This window comes from Chaetura pelagica, unplaced genomic scaffold, assembly GCF_000747805.2.
Source record: "Chaetura pelagica isolate M959 unplaced genomic scaffold, ChaPel_1.0 scaffold11, whole genome shotgun sequence".
Classification (NCBI taxonomy): domain Eukaryota; kingdom Metazoa; phylum Chordata; class Aves; order Apodiformes; family Apodidae; genus Chaetura; species Chaetura pelagica.
This window is the reverse complement of record NW_009952694.1, coordinates 7836272-7858526: the sequence shown is the minus strand read 5'-3', so window position 1 is coordinate 7858526 and position 22255 is coordinate 7836272. Positions and strand designations below refer to the sequence as shown.

General features: G+C 36.2%; 1 protein-coding gene across 1 annotated transcript in view; it reads left to right on the top strand.

Annotated features, from left to right (window-relative positions):
* The window catches only part of CEP128 (centrosomal protein 128kDa), a 112874-nt gene that overhangs the window by 4542 nt on the left and 86077 nt on the right, over window positions 1–22255 (top strand). The window contains exons 3-7 of the mRNA XM_009993920.1: window positions 372–498; window positions 1428–1549; window positions 4714–4805; window positions 5539–5611; window positions 14119–14235. Coding sequence (XP_009992222.1) covers window positions 372–498; window positions 1428–1549; window positions 4714–4805; window positions 5539–5611; window positions 14119–14235 — 531 coding nt within the window. The remainder of the gene's footprint in view (window positions 1–371; window positions 499–1427; window positions 1550–4713; window positions 4806–5538; window positions 5612–14118; window positions 14236–22255) is intronic.

The following is a 22255-nucleotide window of genomic DNA, read 5'->3' as shown; positions in this document are numbered from 1 at the left end:
TTAATTTCCAATTAAAAAAATTATTTGAAGTTGTTTTCTGGATTTTACAGGGCTGTTATTGAGCATTGTGAGCAAATAGGTCTTATTTTGGTTGTAGGTGCCATATTTTTCTTTTGAGTTTTCCTGGTTTTTTGCACCACTTTTTAAATAAACCTGATATTTGACATTGTTGATGTTGGAAACGTGTTGCTGTAATTGTGGGAATATGACATATGAGATATTGAAGAAAGCTGTTATTAATTCCCAGTTAGACTTGGCTTAAAAATAGTTTTGATTCTCTTAATGACTTTTTGAAAAATAGTATCTTACATGCATGATTAAAAAAAAATAAGTCTATGTTCATATTTCAGTAAATTGTAATTTCTCTGCAGTTAAAAGAAACACTGGAACAGTCTATAGGCCAATTAAGGAGCCAGCGATTATCCCGAAACTCTGGAATGAGAAGTTCTTCTCTCTCAAGTTTATACCCTAGTGATCTGGATGGAGAAGGAGTGTCAGGTAAAATACTTCAGGTGCTTGAGTGCACTCAAAATATGTCATATAGCTGTTTTATGGAAAGAGAAAACTTTAGAAGAAAAATATGTAAAGATAGTGGTGTGAAAAGTCATAATTTATTACTTCAAAGAAATTCAGTTTAGAAATTTGGGAGACATGCATTAAATTATGGAGTTGTTTATTTGGTACATTCTTAAAGCTTTGTGTTACAGTCTTTTCTGAAGATATCCTGAGAGATTTAAATGAAACATTGATTCTTTCAGTAGAGAAAATCCCTTTTCCACTGTATGAGTTTTAGGTACACAGAAGTTAAAGCTAAATCAAAAAAATATTGAAGCTTCTAAAGCTTGCAACACAGCAAAAAGGGAAGTTAAATTTTAAATGCATAAGATTATGGATCTATGGATGAAATTATGTAAAGCTCAGTAGAAAAGGAAAAATGGAACCAGTGTAATTTTTTCTTGCACATCTCTCTTAAAATTAATTTTATTTTAGGAGAAGGTTTATTTGGGAGTATTCCTTCCAGAAGTAGCATTTAATATATTTTAGTAGAAAGCTCTAAAACTTTCATTTTTCTAATATAAAATCTGTGAAATACTGTAGTCGGAAGCTACAGATCCAGGTGGAGGAAAAGCTGTTGCCTGGACAAAGAAAATTTGAGGAAGAAGCTACCTATTGCTTGGAGGAACAAAGTAAACCTCTTTCTTACCAATCACATGGCTGTTTTCCAGAAATATTTATAATGAAGAATCCTAGGAAGAGATAAAGAAGACGTAGCCTCGGCATTTTATGTTACTTCAGTACTTGTTTTGTCTGTAATGTGGCCTATAAGGATACTGGCAAGATGAAATGTGTTTTTCATGAAGCGAAATGAAAAAATTCCCATACAGTTTTATTTTCCTGCTTATTTTTTCATCTCTTATCTCTTAAAGGGAATCGCCACTTCCTGCCAACTTCTCCTCTCAAGGATTATGGAGACTTGCAGGTCAATAAACATCGAAGGTCTAGATCTGCAAGTGTTCGATTTCTCAATGAGGCAGATCATTTGGACCAGGTACAGAGCACAAATGGGAGTTGCTTCCCCAAAAAGGCAATACATGGTCACTGGTCTTTCTTTTTACATCAAATGAGGTTATTCTAATAATGCATTTACAAATGTTTCAGCTACGAAGTGTGCTTTCAATGTTACATACCATTCTTCATTAGGCAGTCACCTCTTGTATTTGTCAGTGTCATGAAGTTTCATGCAGATCTATCATTACAGATCAAATGGTGGAGATTGTAGTGATGTCAAAAGGAATGTATGAAAATAATCTCTTTGCTTTTTAGGCCATGTATGAAAAAGAGAAATAATCTCTGAATATGTCATTGACATTCACCTACATGCTGAAATCCACTGTGGCTATAAAGAGGATTGATCTGCTTTTGTTAATAGCACAAGATATTACTGCTTTTGCTGTTTACTTCAGTGTGGCCTAGATTGATTTTCAGCCAGCTAGTTCTCCATCTTAATTCTAAGTCTGACCTAGGAGTAGGATAATTTGACCCAGTACTTCAGGCAGATCATGTGAGGATAAGATGATGTGTATGGCATACTCCTTAATTTATGTCTACTTGCAGACTCTTCAGAAAAAAGAATTGCTTTAATGGGTAAGATTATAGGCTTTCCATATCCTGCGGAGGAGATTGCAGTATCCATTTTTTGCTTTTTCTGACAGAGTCCCTAGATGATGAGTGAATCCTTCTGTGTGGACTAATTTGTCCAGGAGAAATGTATTATGACTAATATTAGAATGTTCCTCTGTTAGTGATGTTGCAGTTGATTTTTTTAATAAAGTAGCTGATTGTAAGGTGTTCATGTTGACCTTATTAAATTGGTCTCAACTGCTAAATAATTAATTTGAAACTTAACCGCAATACATTATCTCCGTTGACTTTTTGGGAAGTCTGAGTGCAACAGAAATTCCTGGACTTTTATTTAACTCTGCCTCATTGTCCTTTCAGTCTGCTTCTCCCCCTATTCCTTCCTTCCTCAACGTTATTGTGAAACATAAACCTTGGAAGGAAATAATGTTATATGGAAATCTTTCCTCCTAAGCTTCCAAAAAGCTTAGAAATATTTTAGACTGCATCTAAATAGTCTATAAATACCTTAGAAATTTTTTTATTCAAGGGACTTCCCACAAGGCATACAAAATTCCTAGTTTATAGTAAGTAACTATGTAAGTAAATAGCTTTTTTTCCTGCTTTCATGGTAACTGCTGGATTATTCTTTATTCTTGCTCTTCAGTGAGTCAACATGACTTTCATAAATTATTAACTACTTTGTAAGAAGAGTGTAGTGGTTTGAGGCATGATGAATTAGAAGTAGTGATTGATCATGACCATAGGTAGATACTGGGGCAGAGATAAAGCAGTAATGCCTAACCAAAGCTGTGGCTTTTTCTTCTTTCTGTAACCATAATCCCTTTATTCCCACTCCCAGTTATGGTAATTTTCCAGCTGAATGGTCATTTAACACAATTGGGTCTCTCTCCTTAGACCGATACATTCTGAAAATGTGTTGTGCTTTTCCAAATCTTGTGGGTCAGGTGGAAATTTCTAGTTGTCTGTCCTGGTTTGAGCCAGGATGAAGCCAATTTTTCTTTTTACTGATTTTTTTTTTTCCCTTCAGTAAGCTTTCTTGTAACTAGCAACAGTGTGTTCTGCTAGGCTGATAAGACAGTGGAATGTTTTTCTAACTACTGAGGCTTCAAGGCTGCACCTGCACTCTGCTGGCTCAGACACTATGGGGAGATCTGTGACCCCCCCCGTAGGAGGCTGAGTTAGACAGACAGCAAAATTGGCCAAAGATATTCCATTCCATATATCTATGTAAGCTCAGAGGAAGGTCAGAGATCACAGAAGACAACTTCCTTCCTTCTTCTTCTTCCCTTCTCTTCCGTCCATGGCTGGCGTCCAGGGAGGACTCTGTTCATCCATCACCGTCGACCCTTAGGCTCGAGATCTCCTGACCCCCATAACTCTCTGCTTTCTCCAGCAGCAGCTCCGGGATTCCTCGGGACTCTTCCCGGTTCAGGGAAGTGCTGTGGGAGTTGCTGGGGTGGGGGGAGGCGAGAGGCTTTTGCCCGTATCTGAACATATTTGTATATAATTGTATATATTTTCTTGTATCATTCATTAGTGTTTTAATTAAAGCTGTGTAGTTTAGTTTTCAATCCAGCCAAGTCTCTCTCTTTTTCTCTCTCTCCTTCCCTACCTGGGTTGCGGGGAGGGGGGATCGAGAGCATTGTTGTCGGACCTAAGTCAAACTGTGACATTGTCACACAGTGGAAATGGTAGTGCCAGTGTCTGAATGTTGAGGGCAGACAGCTGGGCTGTGGAAGATCCAGGTTTTAAGTCTTGGGCATAGAACAAGGGGATGTTGTAAACCAGGCTTTTTATAATGATGGTCCTGGCCACAGCGCTGTTGGTACCAGTAGGATGGATGTTGCTTTTTATCCCATGAAGGGTAGATGACTTTTTAAATTTTTATTTTATTAAAAACTTTGACTATAAATTATTGGGGGCTGCTGAATGGGGGAAATGGGAGGCTTTACAGAGGAAAATGGATGTGGTGTGGTTAGTTGTTGTTTTTGTTTTTTTTCCAACCTCTGAAAAAAAGCAGTCTGGTAGTACGAAAAGTCTTGGGCACAGTAAAATACCTTTCCACAGTGCTTTGGTAGTTCCTGAATGCATCATAGTGTTCTTTTGATCACTTCCAATTTCATTTGTCATCTTTTTAGGTTAAGGCATATAGCTGGGCAGAACTTTGTTTTACTTACACTAGCATTTATTAGCAGGAAATGTTCCTGTTGTGATTTCACCTGTTCAGATCTTTCAACTTGCTTTGCATAAGGTTAAAAAGATGGTGCAGTGTCAGGTAACCAGAATGGCTAAGCTCTGAACCATAATGAATAAAACATAGTTGGATAACCTGTTTTAGCAAGTAATGTACTGGAAATTAAACTTCAATACACAAGTATCGTGAGGGTTGATTGAATTAGAAGCATTGAAGCCTCATCCCCCACTCCAGGCTCATCTGCAATTCATGGAATTTTATTATTTTGTTGGGTATTTTAATCTGCTTTATTTTACGTAAGTGTGTATGTATTTTTAGAATACTACAGAAAAAAGATTTCCTAAGCCTTGGCTGAATTTGTGTGCTTTAATTTATAGCTGCATTCTTTCCATCAGTCTCTTCGAGATCTCAGCAGTGAACAAGTTCGCCTGGGAGATGACATCAGTCGGGAGCTTTCAAGAAGAAATAGGTATGAACGGAATATAATTCCATGTGAAGAATAGTGTGGAAAATAATTGTTATGTTTTAAAATAATTCTTAAACCCCTTTGTTCTTTTGTATTTAAAAAGATAACTTTGGGGAGAGTGGGGAATTGCACAACATGTAGATGAAAGCAGTACTATGAACTGCTTGTTCTATGTCATCTTGTGCAGCACTTCTAAATGTAAATAATATCCGACAGTTCTGATTTGTATAGTATATGTAGCTTTTCTTCATTTTTTATATATGGACAAACTGACAAGGACTTGGGAATTTCTTTTATTACAACTTTGCTCCTTATTTATTCTTGGTATTGGCGTCTATTGAGGGCAAGCTGTCATGCAGGCCATAATGTTTTTTTAAAATTTTTTTTTTAAGTACATACTGTCTCAACATAGGATGCTTTGTCTAGTATCAATAGCAGGAATTAGTTTACTAATTCCTAGTAGGAGCTAGTACTAGTTAAAAGGACTGTATAGACATGTTCAAAATTATGTACTTGTTGACCTGATATCTAGATGCTGTTATCTTCACTTGAGGAACGGAAATGCTTTTGTCATGAATTTTCCACTTGATTATCATCTCTAATTATGCTAGGAGTTCAGAGGCTGTAGAGCAAACTGAAGTAGCATTAAAATCCAGGAGATTGTTGTTGCTTAAAATTATAATAGTTGATACTTAGTTTTTGCACTGTAGAATATTACATATATTTTTCTATGAAGGACTGATGCTGAGTTAAGAAAGACTCTAGAAGAGTTGTCTGAAAGGCTCACGGAGTCCCAAAGACAAGAAACGGTAAGTGTGACTGACATGAAAGGATGATTTGTATGTAGTTATGAAGTAGGATGCAGGCTTCTTGTTTAATGTGTGTGTTGGTAATTGGTGCCGCATGTTAGTACATATATCTGAACGTCATCTAGGCTACTATAGCTTGTTATAATGTTACCCTTTCATAATGAAGTCTGCAAGACAAGTTTTGTATTCCAGGTACTTGTTAAAGTGAGTGTTTTACAAGCATTTATGTAGTGAATTTTTCTGTTTTAAAGTTCACAGCCTTGGAGAAAGGGGTATTATCTTTGAAAATTGGTTTGAACACTAACATACCTGTAGAATATACCTTTTGATAGATACAAGCTTTCCTTTGTTATGTCAATGAATAATATTGTTTCATTTTCCTCCCTTCCTCCCTGTCCTTTTCAATTGTTGTCATGTGTTCAGGATAATGGAAGAGTCTCTGTGGGCTGCACTCTTCTCCAAAGGCTTTGTGACAAATGTAACAAAGGAGGCAGAACAGCCATGGTAGTCCCCTTTCCCTTCTGTATCTACTGGAAACACATTAACTGCTATACCACTTAAATATAAAAGAGATCTGCTATTATGATGGAAGTCAAATAGGAGCAAGAGAAGTTGAGAATCTCCCTAGTAGTTAAGAGGTGAAAATCCTGTAGTTAGTTCTGGGCTCCTAAGACTTGAGTGTATGTTTTACGTAAGTATTAATAAGGTATCAGCAACAATGTTGACTTTTCAGAATAAGTGTTTTGTGTCCTTATTTTCCCATAAGTGATTCATCTTGCCCTGAAATTGCATGAACTGGTACTAAATGCTTGTCAACAGTTTTACTGATTTGTTTGTCAGTGATAATAATATTGTTGGCAAAGACCACTTTTTGGCACCAACAGACTTAATAATTGTCTAAGTTCCTGACTCTGGATGAAGTTAGACAGAAATTTGTGAGACTGTAATCTATCAGCACCAGTTATATGCTTGATGTTATAGAATCCATCAGTGGAGGAATACTTGCCTTGTCGGCCTTCCTAGGAAAAGAAAACAAACTGTCTTTGTTAGAATGTTATCTCTGCTGTATCAGTTTATCTGATAAAGAGTTCTTTATTTTTGCAAAACTCTGGGTTTTTCTAGTTTTACAAGATGATTCTCAAGAAAATAGCTATTGCAGCTGGCTACACTACTACTGTTCAATGCCGTTGAATGGGACAAACAAACCTTCCTCCCCAGTCCTCTGCAGTGCTGTCAGCCACTGTCTTCATTAATGAAGGAAATAACTAGCACTTTGTGACCTCCTGTAGTAGGATTTTAGGACTTGAAATTGAATGTTGCAATATTTGACCTGAGAAGCAAAAAGTGAGAGATGTGAAGTGTAACAAGGAAGCCTTCTGTTGTTTGCTAATGGTAACAGAAATACCAGAAGAGTAAGTCTTAGCTGGGAGAGAACGTTATCATGCAATAAAGCTACAAAAGCTGAAGTGTTTGACATTTTTTAGTGAAGATACAAATACTGCAGTAAGCTGTAGTGAGATGGTTTTCACGTGTAGGATTAGAAGATACTTCAGCTGGAATATTCTTCTCGTTATTTCTTATTATCTTTAGGAAGAACCTTGTACAAATGGAGGGAAGACCAGAAAGAGGGAAAAAAAAGGGGGAAAAATAAAAAATGCCTCTCATTCAAAGACCTCCTTGAAAAGTTAAAACAATTACTGGGGTTAAATTTGCAGAATAAATATGTATTAAGGAAAGATCTAGCCATGTATGATGAATGGTCAAATCCCTCTGTGGATTTCTTTTCTGGAACTTGTCCAGCCTTTGTTATAACTTGCATATCTTTATCATCTTGCTTGACCTATAGCTAAGAGCTCTCCACATACATTACATATTGTGAGAGGAGCTGCCATGATGTGTGCATTGATGATAAAATAAATCATAAGAAGGAGGGCAACAAAAATCTGTTGAAATAGATTTCAGTCAGCAAGACTTGTGTGCTAGAGCAACGGTGGAAAGCTAAAAAACAGGAGAGAAGTTCAAGAAGTAGAATGCTGCTTTTTGTAAGTATCCAGCATCTTCCACAAATTTATATTTATCTATGTGATTTAAATGTCTCCCTGGTTTTATAAAGGACATTCTATTCTTTGTATTTAAGTGGTGATGGAGGAACTTTTAGATAGACTAATGTATTTTCATAAATCTTGCTGCTGCATGAAAGCCTTATCAAGAGACACAGCTCTTAGTGTTATTATTCAGGTAGTTTTTGCTGCTAAAAATGCATCCTTGAAATCACATTCTAATTTGTTATGAATGCAGTAATTTAGGTCTAGCATTTCATTACACAGAAGAAAAAAATAAAGTTATTTGTTATAAAAAAAAGAGTCCTGTGCATGGCTTTTAGTCTGTGAAATAATAACCTTCTAATAGTGACAAAACCAAACTTACATTTGGCATCCCTACTGGAGCAAAAAAGTTAAACCTCTTAGAATAATGTTTGGTTTCTGAAAGAGAGTTGCGCAAAAAATAAAGCTGCTTAGAAAAATCTGGAGGAATAAAAGAAGGTAGCATATTTCCAGACAATGTGAAAGCGATCTGGGTACACTACAGTAGTGACTTCAAGTAAATCCATTGAAAGACATGAAGGAGATCAAAAGATAGCTGATGTGACTACACAAGCTAAAAAGGAGTCCTTCCAAAGTTATAGCTAAATGATAGAAGTAGAATGGTTAGATAAATGTCAGCAGTTAAATATAAAAATGCAGTAAGGGAAGTTAAAAGAAAAGTTGACAAAAAGGTTTGCAAAGTTATACACACCTGTTTAATGCCATAGTATCACTAGATATAAAGGTGATCAAACTAGAAAGGATGTTCATGGGAGATAATATCTTTGAGGAGGATAGGAGAAAGAATGTATTAGCATCTTGACAAGGGAGACTGTTGGCAGGTTCCTACACAGAAGTGCATCGGACTGGCCTCAGATTTAGAGGGACCTGTGTTGGAACTTTTTTATTGTATAGCTTAAATGAAAGTTAATTTGGATAATGTAGTGGTAAGTGACCCTGTTTGTGATGGTGTGTGATGATGCTAATTTTCCAAAATTGAGAATGTAAGTTTATAGCATTCGTGGAGGTCTTACTGCTAAACACTGCTAAATCACATTCATGTCCTAGCAGATTTTCCAGAGAATGCAGAGGAAGCCATAAGTGATAGTACTTGGTTCTTATGTTGCAAGCTGCATCATAGTAAAGCTTAACTTGCTATGGACTTACATGCTCTCCGTCTTCTTTTCCCAGTCTCTTCTCCTACAACTTTAATCCTTTTGGCTTCATGTCACCCTACAAAAATTTCTATTGTATCCTGGTTATTTAAATCCTTGTACAAGAGCTTTCATGTTCTTTCCATATAATGCTTCAACCATGATATACCTCCAAAGTGCCATATCAATTTCTTTGCATCATTCTCACTTCACTGCTAGTTTTATTTTCTTATACGTCCAACCTCATTTTTTTTATAATGCTAAATATAAAAAAATATTTATAGGCTAATGTTTTAATTTCAGACTAAATGTATGTACTTTGCTGACAGCCAAAACAAAGGAATAAAGACTGAGTTCTCTGTTTCCCTGAATGTAGTATTTATGAGATCACCTCTGTCTAGGATCTTACTTGCTTGAAACATGTCACAAAGTCTAAATATATTTGACAGTTCTGTACCACTGAAAGTGTTTTGGGGAGACTAGGGAGTGAGGAACACAAATGAAAGAACTTAATCTCAAAATTACTGTTCTTTATAAAATAGGCTAAAGGAAGTGTTTATGAAGCTGTCTTTGTCTCTTTTTCTTACTTAATGTTTCACATTAAGTAAGCATTTTGTCTACCAGAAAATACTTTTCCATCTGAACAAATGTTAGCCAGTGAGTTGCCTATTCCTTTATCCTGAAACAACTTTCTTTGCCTATTGGTCATTCAACAAAAATTTGATGGAAAAAAAATGATTGCTTTAATGAAGTGTCATGGTTTGACTCAGGATCGGCAGTTAAACCTATGACAACAATGCTCTCAATCCCCCTCCTCTCCCACCGAGGTAGGGAAGGAGAAAGAATGAGAGAGAGAGACTTTACTGGATTGAAGACTAAACTAGACAGCTTTAATTAAATACTAATGATAAAAAAAAATATGTACAAATATATACAAGTATGTTTAGGAATGTGCAAGACCCCTATCGCTTCCCCGCTGCCACAACTCCCACAGCCCTTTTCTTGGCTGTGAGCAGTTCCAAAATGTCTTGGACTGCTGCCAGCAGTAGTGGCAGAGTACACAAGAGCTGAGGGAGAGTTATGAGGTTCGGGAATGCACAAGCCTAGGGATCAAAGGAGATGGCTAGGTGGAGTCCCCTCTGGATGCTGGCTGTGAACAGAAGGAAAAAGGAAGAAGGGAAAAGGAAGAAGAAGGGCTTGACTTCTGTGATCCCTAAATTTATATATGGGACGGAATATTCTTGTTGGTCAATTCTGCCATCTCTCTAGTCCGTTCCTCCCTATGGGAGGGTTGTAGATATGACTGTTCTGCTCCTTTAGTGTCCAAAGCTGCAGATTCAACATGCAGAACAATGTGTCCTTGGTCTGTCAGCAGTAACTATAAACATTCGGGCATTATCAGTCCACTAGCTGGAAAACCTGCTGCTCGTTTCAGCAAGTGTGCTGCTTAAAAGAGAGTTCACTGAAGGAAAAAATATCAGTAAAAAGAAAATTGGCTCATCCTGGCTCAAACCAGGACAAGAATCAATATGCTCATAGTCTAAGGTTTGTTCTTTTGTTTACTGTGTCTTTTGTTATTTCATACATTTTTGGAATAGTTTGTGAGGTTGCAATTTTTTTATTTATGAAATGACATTACACGCAGAAAAATCCTCAGTATTTGGAAGAAATGAGAGTTGGGCAAATACTCAGACATGTTTTATGCAAATCCTCTTAAAAAGGGAAAAGCTGACAAAGTGTAGGAAATGTAGCAATATATCTATTGGGCAGAATTGAAGTTCTGCATTTACTTCAGACACAATGAGAAAGAACAAAGAAAGTGGAAACTAAATTAGATTAATAAGAATAGTCATTAAAATGTATGAGAGTGGAAAGGCCACAGGGGTAGATGATAGGATGCATCAACAAAGAACATCAAGAGTGATGATGAGTCACTTGTAAATAATTACCATTTCTCAGGGAGACCAAAGCAATTGGTCTGTTCCTTGCAGAAGAGGGAAAACCACTGCCACAGTATGCCAAGAAAGTTGGTTGCTGGTTAATACCTCTTTAATGTTGATATTTGCCAACAAGTTAAGCTGCAAGTTAGTGACCAGCAATAGAAGTGTAAGATCTCAGCTTAAAATACTGGCAAGCAGAAGGAAGGCATGCAAAATATTTTTAAATAACCGGGTGCAGATTAGCTGAGAGAAATTTAAATGACCATCTGAAGTTATCTTAAAATTACTTGGTGACTGTTTTAGAGTGAGTATTCATGGATGACTGGGGGGGTGACTTAGGAAAAAAAATGTTCTTGGAACACTGAAAACCAGCAAATCTTAAAAAACAAGAAAAATATTTTTTCCAGGGCTTGATTTGTAAATATCAAGAGCAAGCAAGAATCTTAAGTAGAAAGCAATACAGATTTGTCAAGAAAAAATATACTCTATTATCATATAAGGAATTTACAAGGATGAAGCAGTAGTTTTTTATACCTTGATGCAATTTTTTAAATGATTTTTTTTTAGACAGGATTTCATATACTGTTTTAATAAGCTTTTCAGTAAGATATAGTAAAATTGAATGTAGTTTAGAAGAAACACGCAGCTCTCCAGATATCTGTGTAGCTAGTAAACTAGAAGAGCTAGTGGACTGTATTGTATGTGTTGGTGTTCTTATCTAGTTCTTTCTGAAGTTTTTATTAGCACTCTAAATGATGCAACATAACGATGCTTGTTACATTTGCAGGTGGACTTCAGGTATTTTGGAAAACAGAATCGAAATCTACTATTCAGTCTTGAATGTGGTTTATAACATAGAACAAGGCTAATAGGTGTAAAATTCAGGAAGGAAGACTAAAATTGTACTGTAGGAAAGACATTTCAAGAAAGGTCATTTCAAAGGCAATGGAATATGCATTTCTGCGTAACCTGCCCTAGGTGGTCCTGCTCTGGCATGGGGGCTGGACTCAGTGAACTTCAGAGGTCCCTTCCAACCCCTAACTGTCTGTGGTTCTGTGAATAAATTGTCTAGGGAGGCTGTGGAAGTTTTCTGTGAATGTTTCTGAGCAGGTTAGATAGACTTGTAGAAAAATGATATAGATATAAAAAGTTATTTGTTTAGCCAGGCAGTAAGTTTGCTATGCTAGCCTTTGAAGTCCCTTCCAGCCTCCTCTCTCTATGCTCTGTGTATGGAGAATATGAGCTAACACTATACTATCATTTCTTGATGGACGTTTTTTTGCCAATGAGTTATAAGTAGCATCACAATGTTTGATGTGTTGTTTTCATTGTTTGTTGTTTTGTTGTTTTTTTTTCTTTTGGTGTTGTTTTGATTTTGTGGGTTTTGTTTTTTGGTTGTTGTTTTTCTAAAACAGGGTTATGTCTATAACTCTGAAATTCCTGTGCAACTGCCAAATAGAATGAATGCATCTTTCTCAGTACCTTGTTAGAAGTAAGGTAACAGTTGTATTCTGGAGGGAACTGAAAGATGTTAGAGGTAAGGGAAATCACATGCTATCTTGTAGTTAGTGAAAAGTTACTTTCTTACTCATTCTGTATTTGTGATAATTTGTGATGAAATCTGAAGTTTTCAGGAATGTGAAGCTTGCTTGTCATGTCATCTGCTGTGCATTTGGTGAACTAGACCCAAGTCAGTGAGAAAGTTACCCACTTCTGCTTTTGAATATCCTCTTTGGGGCTGATGTTACTTTTGGATAGTTTGTCAAGTCTAAATTACACATTTTCTTTAACAGCTTTAGTGTTCTCTTAACTTCACTTGAAAAAGATGTGTGAGAGAGATGAGAAAGCTTCTGCCTTCAGACACATGTAGCCAAGATTTTTAAAAATGTAAAAGCAAGACTTTGTTTAATTTGTGTACTTCGGATATATCTGGAGAAAAGGATGACAGATATTTCCCAGTTTTCAGCAAAGATAGAATGAGTTATTACAAAATGTTATTTTCTGTTCCTGCTACATAGTATAATTGTTTCTTTAGCTGGAGTATTTTGTGAATTGTTAGAGTTAACACTAAGTAGTAGTTGTCAAAACAAATAAAAATATTGTGATGTGGTCCTTATCTTTTACACCTTAGTTTTTAGTAATTATTCTGGGTTATGACTGTGGAGCTTTCATAAGTTATGTGAGAGAGTGTGGTTTGATGCAGTACTCTTTTTTGAGCATCTCCTTGTGGTTTTAAAAGAAAATGCAAAATTCCAAACTGAAGCTGACTAATCATCTGGCTGTGCAAACAAGAAGCTTTTTCAAACTGACATATTCTATTGTAAAGAAAAAGCCTTTCATTCTTTAAACATGATGTATTGTGAAGCCCAGAATATAAATATAACCTTAATTATGTTTTTGTTGCTACACAACTGTATTGCTCATGTTAAATTTTTTTACACGTACACCTAGTGATAGTAGAAGCATGCATGGTGGTGAAAGTACAGATGAGAACTTGTCCCCCTCCACATACATCAGAAAGTAGTAGTTGAATGTTTTATAAGTCTTTCTATTTAAATACCATTCAGTATTGGATATATTGCTTTCTAGTGATTTATAAAAAATAATTTGTTTTAAGGTAAGGAGGAAATGATACAGAAAAATTTTCCTTGCTAATCTTTGACAGTAACAATGTTAATTTGCTGCCCATGAGAGGGTGCTGTTTGCTAGCAGCTTGAAATGCAATAATAAAGTACTTCTGGTATTGTAATTTAAGGTTGAATTATTGTGTTTATAATCCAAATTGCTTTATCAAATAACTACTATTGTTTATATTAGTTAATATAGAGATTCACAAAATATTGGGAAAAAATCTTCAAGTGATGTAACTTAGCTCTTTTTTACTGTTTTTTTCAGTCACAGATTTCAGAGTATGAAAGAGGCAAACATTGGTCTATTTTATAGTCTGGAGTTGTGAAAGAAATTACTCTCCAGATGTTAATAATGCCCATGACAGAGAAGCTAAGATTTTTGTATTTCAGCTTCAGGTTAGGCTGCACCAAGCTCAATATTGAGATATTTAGCACTTGAATAGAACCACCACTGTAGAGAAAAATATACATAGACCTAAAGGAGGATATTGCTAGCAAGATAGCAGGTCAATTCACTGCTTGAGTACTTCTGAAGTACTCACTGATATAACTCTAGTTATTTTCCATACCAATAAAATAAAATTGTGTTCTCTGTTCTCTCTGCCCCGTACTGTGTTTACCTTTTCTGCCTTTTTACCTTAGTGTGTGGTAAAAGATGCATTAATTTCCTGCAGGGTGTTTTTTTTTTTCCTTTTGAAGGTATCGGAACGGGTAGAAAGAAGAATTCAGGAGCTAGAACAAGAAATGCGTGCTGAAAGACAGCATGTAGAACGGCGCCAGAACCAACTAGGACATATGTCTCTTCAATTACAAGAGGTATGCAAATGAAAACTTCCTGTATTCACAATTAAGTTAAGAAAGTGCTGCATTTTTGAGCCTATACCTGTCAAACTGGCAAAATGCTCATATCTTTGGCACGTTCTATTAACTGTGTCAGTCCAATTATGCTTGTTTTGACAACCAGATGCTAACAGGTAGGGTCTCTGTTTTTCATGATTCTGTCCTGTCTATGTTTAGACCTTTTTGGTAACCCCCTGTACTGTCCCTCAAACCCCAAACAAGCAAAACCAAATAATTAGCTGAGTTACCTCAATTAAAACATTTTCTAAAATGTAAACGTTTCTTGCAGTGAGCAGTTTATTTTTAATTTCCACAAGCAATCAAATGCACTCTAATGGCCAGACAGCCTTCCTTGCTTTTCAAAGTTTCATTCAACAGTATCTGATGAAGTATAAAATATAATTTATCAGACAAATTCAAATGTTTATATTATGATGTAAAATTGGTAGTAGCTAATAACTTTTTTTATGGTTGTTTTAAGAAATGTATGAACAATACATCTCTCTCTTTGTGATTTTACTGCTATTTGGAATATCTGTGCCTTAACATAGTGTAACTTTTTATTTCATATCCCCTTAAGATGTGATTTGCAATGCTTCTTCTAACTGTGCAATAGATTATTATTGTTGAGAAGAAATGGGCAGTTCCTTTTTTTTCATTTTTAGTGTTTGCACCACTATACATGCTTTTTGGAAGGTGGTGGTTTTATTTTGTGCAGTGATATGGAGGAACCTTAATTTAGATTGATGCTTTGTATTACATGTAAGGCTAGAGACCCTTCAAAGAGGTCATATTTAAGAAGGTAACATGCTCTTCTGATATAGATAGGAAGTAATGGTTATCAAAATGCTTGTAGTGTTTCTCCTAATATTTCAGAACAGTTACTCTTTCATTTTTCTCCCTCTTGATGTCCTAGCGGGTGAAAAGAACGTAAGAGCTTTATTACAGTTTTCATTGCTGTCTAACATGACAATGTCAATTTCTAGGTTCTTTGGATGTACCTTCAGTCTGGTAGAGAGATGCTTAATTAAATGAGATGGTGTAATTTGATAGTGTTACCTGCAGACTTTTTATCCTGTTAAAGGGATAATAACTTATATCTGTAAAGATACATTGATATTGCCATGGTTTCCTTAGAAGGAAAACTTGAGTTCAAATGAATTAATTCAAATGTATTTCAAACACTTTCATATGATTGGCTATGTGATTATGAGCCCTCAAACTGGATACCTTTTTTCCTAGTAGCTCATCTTTTGAATATGAAACAGTAAGTACATCCCTAACCTTCCATTTCCCTAAGCTTAACAGCTGTACATGAAGAGATTTTAATCCTTTCTCCTTTTCCTATCGGGGAAGAACAACTCCATGTACCAGTACAGGTTGGGAGCTGACCTGCTGGAGAGCAGTGTAGGAGAAAGGGACCTAGGGGTCTTGGTGGACAGAAGGATGACCATGAGCCAGCAATGTGTCCTTGTAGCCAAGAAGGCCAATGGCATCCTGGGTGTATTAGAAAGGGTGTGGTTAGTAGGTCAAGAGAGGTTGTCCTCCCCCTCTACTCTGCCTTGATGAGACTGCATCTGGAGTATTGTGTCCAGTCCTGGGCCCCTCAGTTCAAGGACAGGGAACTGCTTGAGACAGTCCAGCATAGAGCCACAAAGATGATTAAGGGAGTGGAACATCTCCCTTATGAGGAAAGGCTGAGGGAGCTGGGTCTCTTTAGCTTGGAGAAGAGGAGACTGAGGGGTGACCTCATCAATGTTTACAAATACATTAAGGACGAGTGTCAGGAGGACAGAGCCAGGCTATTTTCAGTGATGTCTAGTGATAGGACAAGGGGCTGTGGGTGCAAACTGGAACATAGGAGGTTCCATGTAAACTTCAGAAAAAACATACAAAACCCACCTGGACGCGTTCCTGTGTGATGTACTCTAGGTGATCCTTTTCTGGCAGGGGTGTTGGACTAGATGATCTTTCGAGATCCCTTCCAGCTCCTAAGATTCTGTGATTCCTGCAAATTCTATTTTTTCTGTGCCTATTTTTCTAAATTATTTTTCCCAAGAAGCCCCTTTCTATTTCAGAGGTTGTTTGTTTTTTTTTTTTTAGACCACCGTTCAAAACTTTGATTTGGAGTCCTCATTTTCAGTTTACAGGAAAACTCAGCACCTATTGGTCTGCTTGGTAAACTTGTACTATTAGAAACTTGCTCATGCCAAGATTCAGAGCCAGTCCTGACTGGAACAGGCTTGTTGCACATGCTGTACATTCACAGCTGCTGCTACTTGGAGAAAGATCACATTCTTGGTGATTATCTTCGCTCTCGTAAGCAGGAGCTTATATCTCCAAATAGTCCTTCTGAGTGGCTGATGTCAGTCATGACTCTGGATTTCTTGGCCTGAGCTCTTTTCCTGGTATTTGAGTATCATAGTAGAACATAATTATCCCTGTTGCAATGAATTATGTTTTTTTTTCCAGAGCTTCTAACTTTTAACATGCAAAATAGAACTTGGTGTTGTGAGCTGAGAAGTGTAGAAGGGGGATTCTTTCAGCAGGTATTAGGCAAACATTCTTTGACAGATAACAACAGTATTGCCCTTGAAACACTCCTAGTAGCAACAAACATTATGTTCTGTTGCTGTTATTTCTTGTCTTGTTGCTGTCTGAACAGTTTGGAGAACATCTTTGTGACAGAGTTGCAAATTCCTACATGCCAGCTGTCTTTAGATTCCAATGTTGCTATGATCCTTAGGTCTTGGACCCTTTCTACAAGCTTCCATACAGCTATCTCACCTACCTTCACCATTGAACATGAATTTTAACTTGTCCTTTTCTAGGTAGAAAATGGTCTCACTTCTGGATGGTGTTTGTGTTTATCAGGAATGGTTCAACATCTCTTAAACAGTTGGTGGAGCTCTTTTGCTCTCACATTGGAATATTGGACCAATTTATGCTCTACCTTTTGAAGAAGACTTGCTTTTGAGAACAAAGTGGCCTGGATACTATACATGCTGCCTCTCTGTGTACTATCATCCTGAGAGGTTGCTGTGTGGGAAAGCTTTGTGAAGAAAATTAATTTGTTATTAAATATAAATTATAGAATAAATAGGAATATGAAAATATCTAAGGAGGCAGAAAGTTTTGAACTTATCTAATCACCAAAAGAGTTGAAGAATTGAGTGTAGCAGATTAGAGTTTTGAGCTTCTGTTTTTTGATTTTTTTTTTCAAATTTTCTTCTTTTTATGTGGTGTTATAAATGATCAGATTCAATATGGCAAACAAAATAAAATTAATGTGATTTAAGACTATGAAGTATTTAAAATTTGTGAATGCGAATAGTTAAAAAAGGTTGTTATTTCAACAGTGTATTTTTAAGCTGAATAGCAGTTGGCTTCTTGTTGATTTTTCTCATTGCTTAAACAAATGTAATTGTTTAATGTATTTTGCTAAGGTATTTTTTATTGTTCTATGCTATAGATAAAATTCAATTTGGCTTTGAAGATCTCATTCCTCATAAGAATCACTGAATTTTGTGTGAAATATCTGATGTAATTTAACTTTTTTCTTGCTGATCTCCTGTCACTTGGTGGTAGCATTTGCCACAAAGATTACTGGATAGCTGAGAGAATTTTCAAGAACAAAGATTCTCAGAGACTCCATTGTAGAAGTGTATTTATTTCCTCAGCTATAGCAGGTGCTATTTGCAAGTCTGCAGGAGTCTCATCAGTGCACTCCTTTGATCCCTTATGGGATATACAGAATGTTGCTGAGGATTGATTACAGAAAATCGTGAATCTCTTAATTGCATACTCATTCAAAGACTTTTAGGGTACACTGTAGGTGAAACTACTCTTAATGAACACAATGAACATAGGAATAGGCTACTTTGGAATCAGTTCTTCCTCTTGTGGTGGCTTATATTTGGCCTGAAGTATCAGGAGTATCAGAAGAATCAGCCAAGGTTCTTTCCAGTAAATGAGATGTCCTCCCCTGGTGTAGCATGAACACATCTAGGGGTAATGCAGTGAACTCTAATGAATATCTGCGCTGGTTCTCTACAAGAAGGCTTGGTGATGTCTATAATAATTTGGGTTTAATTTTTTTTCCTAATTTCATTTAGTGGCACTAGCTGCAATAATATTACTAACCTGAACAGTGATGATATTGGAATTTTTTGGTCCCTACTACATTTGGAGTGGAGTGCTTTGATTCACCCATGTAAATTCACTAACCTGAATTTCTTTGAGGAGTGACCATGATTTGCTCAGTTGTCCCTTTTCTTGATTGGCCATCATCTTCTGTTCTTGCTTTCTTTTAATAACTCTAGGATTGAGGACTGTGAGACCATAGTCCTCCATTTATACAAATACAACATAGTGGAGGAGAGGGAAGGGTAGACATGCCTCCTGGAGACACTGATTAGGAGAGAAAGCTTTCATTTTGAGACCTCAAAGTGTGTGTAGGACTAGTCTTTATTACACATAAATGTTTCTAGGGCATCGTCTGTGTCTCTGTTGCTTAAGTTGCTGTACGTTAGAAAGAATGTACTTGAATCACTGCATACCCTACTGAGAGTAAAGTATATAAGTATTGTGCTGCAATTGTTATTTAGATGAAGCATATTTCTATATAATTTTTAAGAAGACTTTTTTCTTTGTTATTCTGTTTCTTGTCCTTTGTAATTTGAATTATGAGTTGGACGGACTCTTAGCTCTGTCAGTGGCCTCAGTCTTGTGGTGGTCATTGTGTGGATTAATGTTCTATGAATGTCTTTTCCTGTTCTCTTTTGTTTTTCCAAGATGTTTCCAAAGAAACATTGCTGGAAGGGAGGGTAGGGTTTGGACTGAGTTCTGAAATCCTATCATTTAATACAGCCTGAAGGATTTACAAAGAAATGCTATTTAAAGCATTTATGGCTATTTAATGAGGCAATTTTTTCATTAGTATGCCTGTTAGATGTTAAAAAAAAAAATCAAGTTTGACTTTTGGATATGATCAGCAGTTGTTTTAATTAAGAAATCTTGTAATGTTTAAATGATAATAGTTGTTATTTTTTAAAGAAAGTGCAGTGCCCATAACTGACCACTACTTGTCAGTATTTTACTATCTTAAACAAAACATCTTCCTAAATATAATTTATTAAATTATATATTTTCAGGGTCTAGCTGAACAAGACAGTACTATTTGTTTGGTCTTTCTCTTGTCTGTCTTGTCTTTCTGTCTGTCTTTTGGATAATATGAAAACTTTTTATTTGTATTACACTATGATTATGATTATTATTATTGACTGATTGTTAATCAAGATGACATCTAGTTGTATACTGACCATAAAGAAAGTTTGACATATGCAATTTTGCATCTTTAACATCTAAATTTGCATTATTATTCTGAATCTGTATTCTATATGTGTTACATGTAGGTGGATAAATGTTTTCTCTACATTTTAATGTGTCTTATGACTTAGAGTATATTGGTGTATTTAAACATGTATCTGTTTAAATAGTAATTACTGCAGATTAGAAAATTGCAATTAGCAAACAGAAATTAATACAAATACATCTTTACTTTCTTCAATATTCCACTTAAAAACATGTTTCTGATTAGAATGGAGAACAAATATGCGTAGCTTGCCAGTGCTACTGACATGTATATATGGGTTGCTTTGGCAAAATATATTTGTTGTGTGAACTAAAACTATTTTGAGATTCTTCAGTGCCATATTTTGAAAACACCATTACCTTGTACTGTGTGTTTGCATTTATACACCAATTTTATAAAACAAGATCTAGTATAATTCTTAAAAATGGGCTTTAAACAGTTTTTACATGTATTGGATGTCCTGGATAGCTGTACTAATTCCTGTGCTTGGCTTTCTGGATTTCAGTGAAACAAGTCTGAGTTCATGCTCTGCACACTGTATGTGAACAAAATCATCTTTATAGAACATTTTCAACCCACTGACTGTGGTAAGGCAGTTATTATAGATACGTCTTAAGCTATTAACTTGGTTAGGCCACAAAACATTTTTTTTCCTCCAACTGGATATTCAGATTCTGTTTACCTCCTGCTGCACATAGGGTGAAGAGTAGAAGGCTGGTGGACTTTCAAGGCTGGTAGACTGACAGTCAAAAAGCATTATTGAAAAATTTCTTTTTGCATGCATTTAGCTTTTATCTATATAGACAAAACTGTACTTGATCTGTGCTCTGAGCCACCTGGATACTTTAATGCATCATTGATGTCTACCCCTTGGCTTTCTGCTATGCCACTGGTGGCTTAATGGTTTCTGTTTTGATTGTATTTTGAATATGACTGTCTTGGAATGTGAGCAAGTCTCATACATATCTGTCAGTGAAATACATAGGCAGTCTGTCTTTAAATGCCTGGCTGCTCTGCCTAGGCAGGGTACTTGAACCCATGCTAGCTGCTAATGTAGCAAGTTACGGAAAGGATTTTCATTCGGGTTAGCGCATGGTACATTCTTGCCTTGTTTTAAAATAGAACATGAGATTGGTCTGATTGGTCTGCTTCTGTATTTCTGCTAGAATGACTATAAATTACTGATAAGTCTTTGAAAGACTGAATTTCAGTTTGTGGTCTGTGCATTACTTTCAAATAATCTGGTTTTAGTTAAAAAAAACCCCAAAACCACAAAACCCAAACCCTAAGAAAAGATAGTAGGCTTAAATTGCAGTGAAAGTTATGATTCACTATTGGAAGATTTTCATAAGTTTGAAAGATTAAGAACTGTTGTTAGGGGCTTCCACATAGTTTTCCCCATATATAAGAAGAAAATATCTATCTAGCAGGGTGTAAATGATTTCACCTATTGTAAGTTTTGGGGTTCATATACTGTATATAGATGAGTTATGCTGAGCTAAGGTATACCAGGTGTGTTATGGTTATACTGTTTAATGCTAGTGAAGTCTTAAAAAAGACCTGTAAGTATTCCTCTGATGCGTCACATGCAGAGTCCATTAGGGACACGAGCCTGTTTCTGACCGCACCTAGGCAGGCAGTGTAACATCTAGCTGGTCCGTCCTGAAACTCTGCTGTAAAGACCTACTTCTATGCAAGCTCTTTGTTTCCTTGTGGCCTCTTCCATGCCTGCCCCCTCCAAGGCCTCATCAGCTTCCTTGTCAGCCTCCTTCTGGCCATCCTGGACATCAGTGCTATCAAGAAGGAGGATCTTGATGGGGAAATCCTAATGTGTGTAGGCCTGTTCCCATTCCTTGGTGCTTCAGCACTGCCTAGCAGAACTCTCCTGGATAGTGTCTGCCTGCTGCTTGGGAGCCATCAGGGCAGAGAATGGGTTGGAACTGCTGTCCTCAGCATCGCCTTCCCATTTTTGACCATTTGACTCCCCCAACCCCTTTGTTGGAAACACCAAAAGAAGTCAATCACTTGGTTTGGTTTTTTCTTTTCCTTTCCTAAGAGAAAACTTACAAAGAGAAACCTTTACTGGAGTACAACCAAGAGTGGCACAAACCAGTGAGAGAGAATGATTTTGAAAGGAGTACAAGAAGAAGGGAAAACAGAATTAGCTTTTACCCATGTAGTTTCTGAATTGTCAGTATTAGCTGATGCTTGTCTAGCTGTGTATGACAAGATTTTTACATTTCTTAATGAAATTTTGATTGGTTAACTGATTGCCTATCTAGCACCTACTGGAAAAATGCATATTTCATAGCTGAAGTAGTGCACATGTGATATGTTTAATTTATTGTAATATCACATTATTTTTGTAGTATTTTAACTGATATGTATATATGAACTGTTTTTTTTCTTAAAAATAAATTTTTTGCAATATACAGAAAAAACCCAAACAGCTTATTTGTAGTGATAGGAAAGTTTGCCTTTTTATTTGAAGTTATTGCTATTTAATAGCCTAAAATTTATTAATTGATCCTGGTATATTGAAAATACATTAATTTCTGTGGTTTCTTCTGGGAATTAGGATGTACTACTGATGTAGAGACATACTTCTTGCTTTCTGTAGGG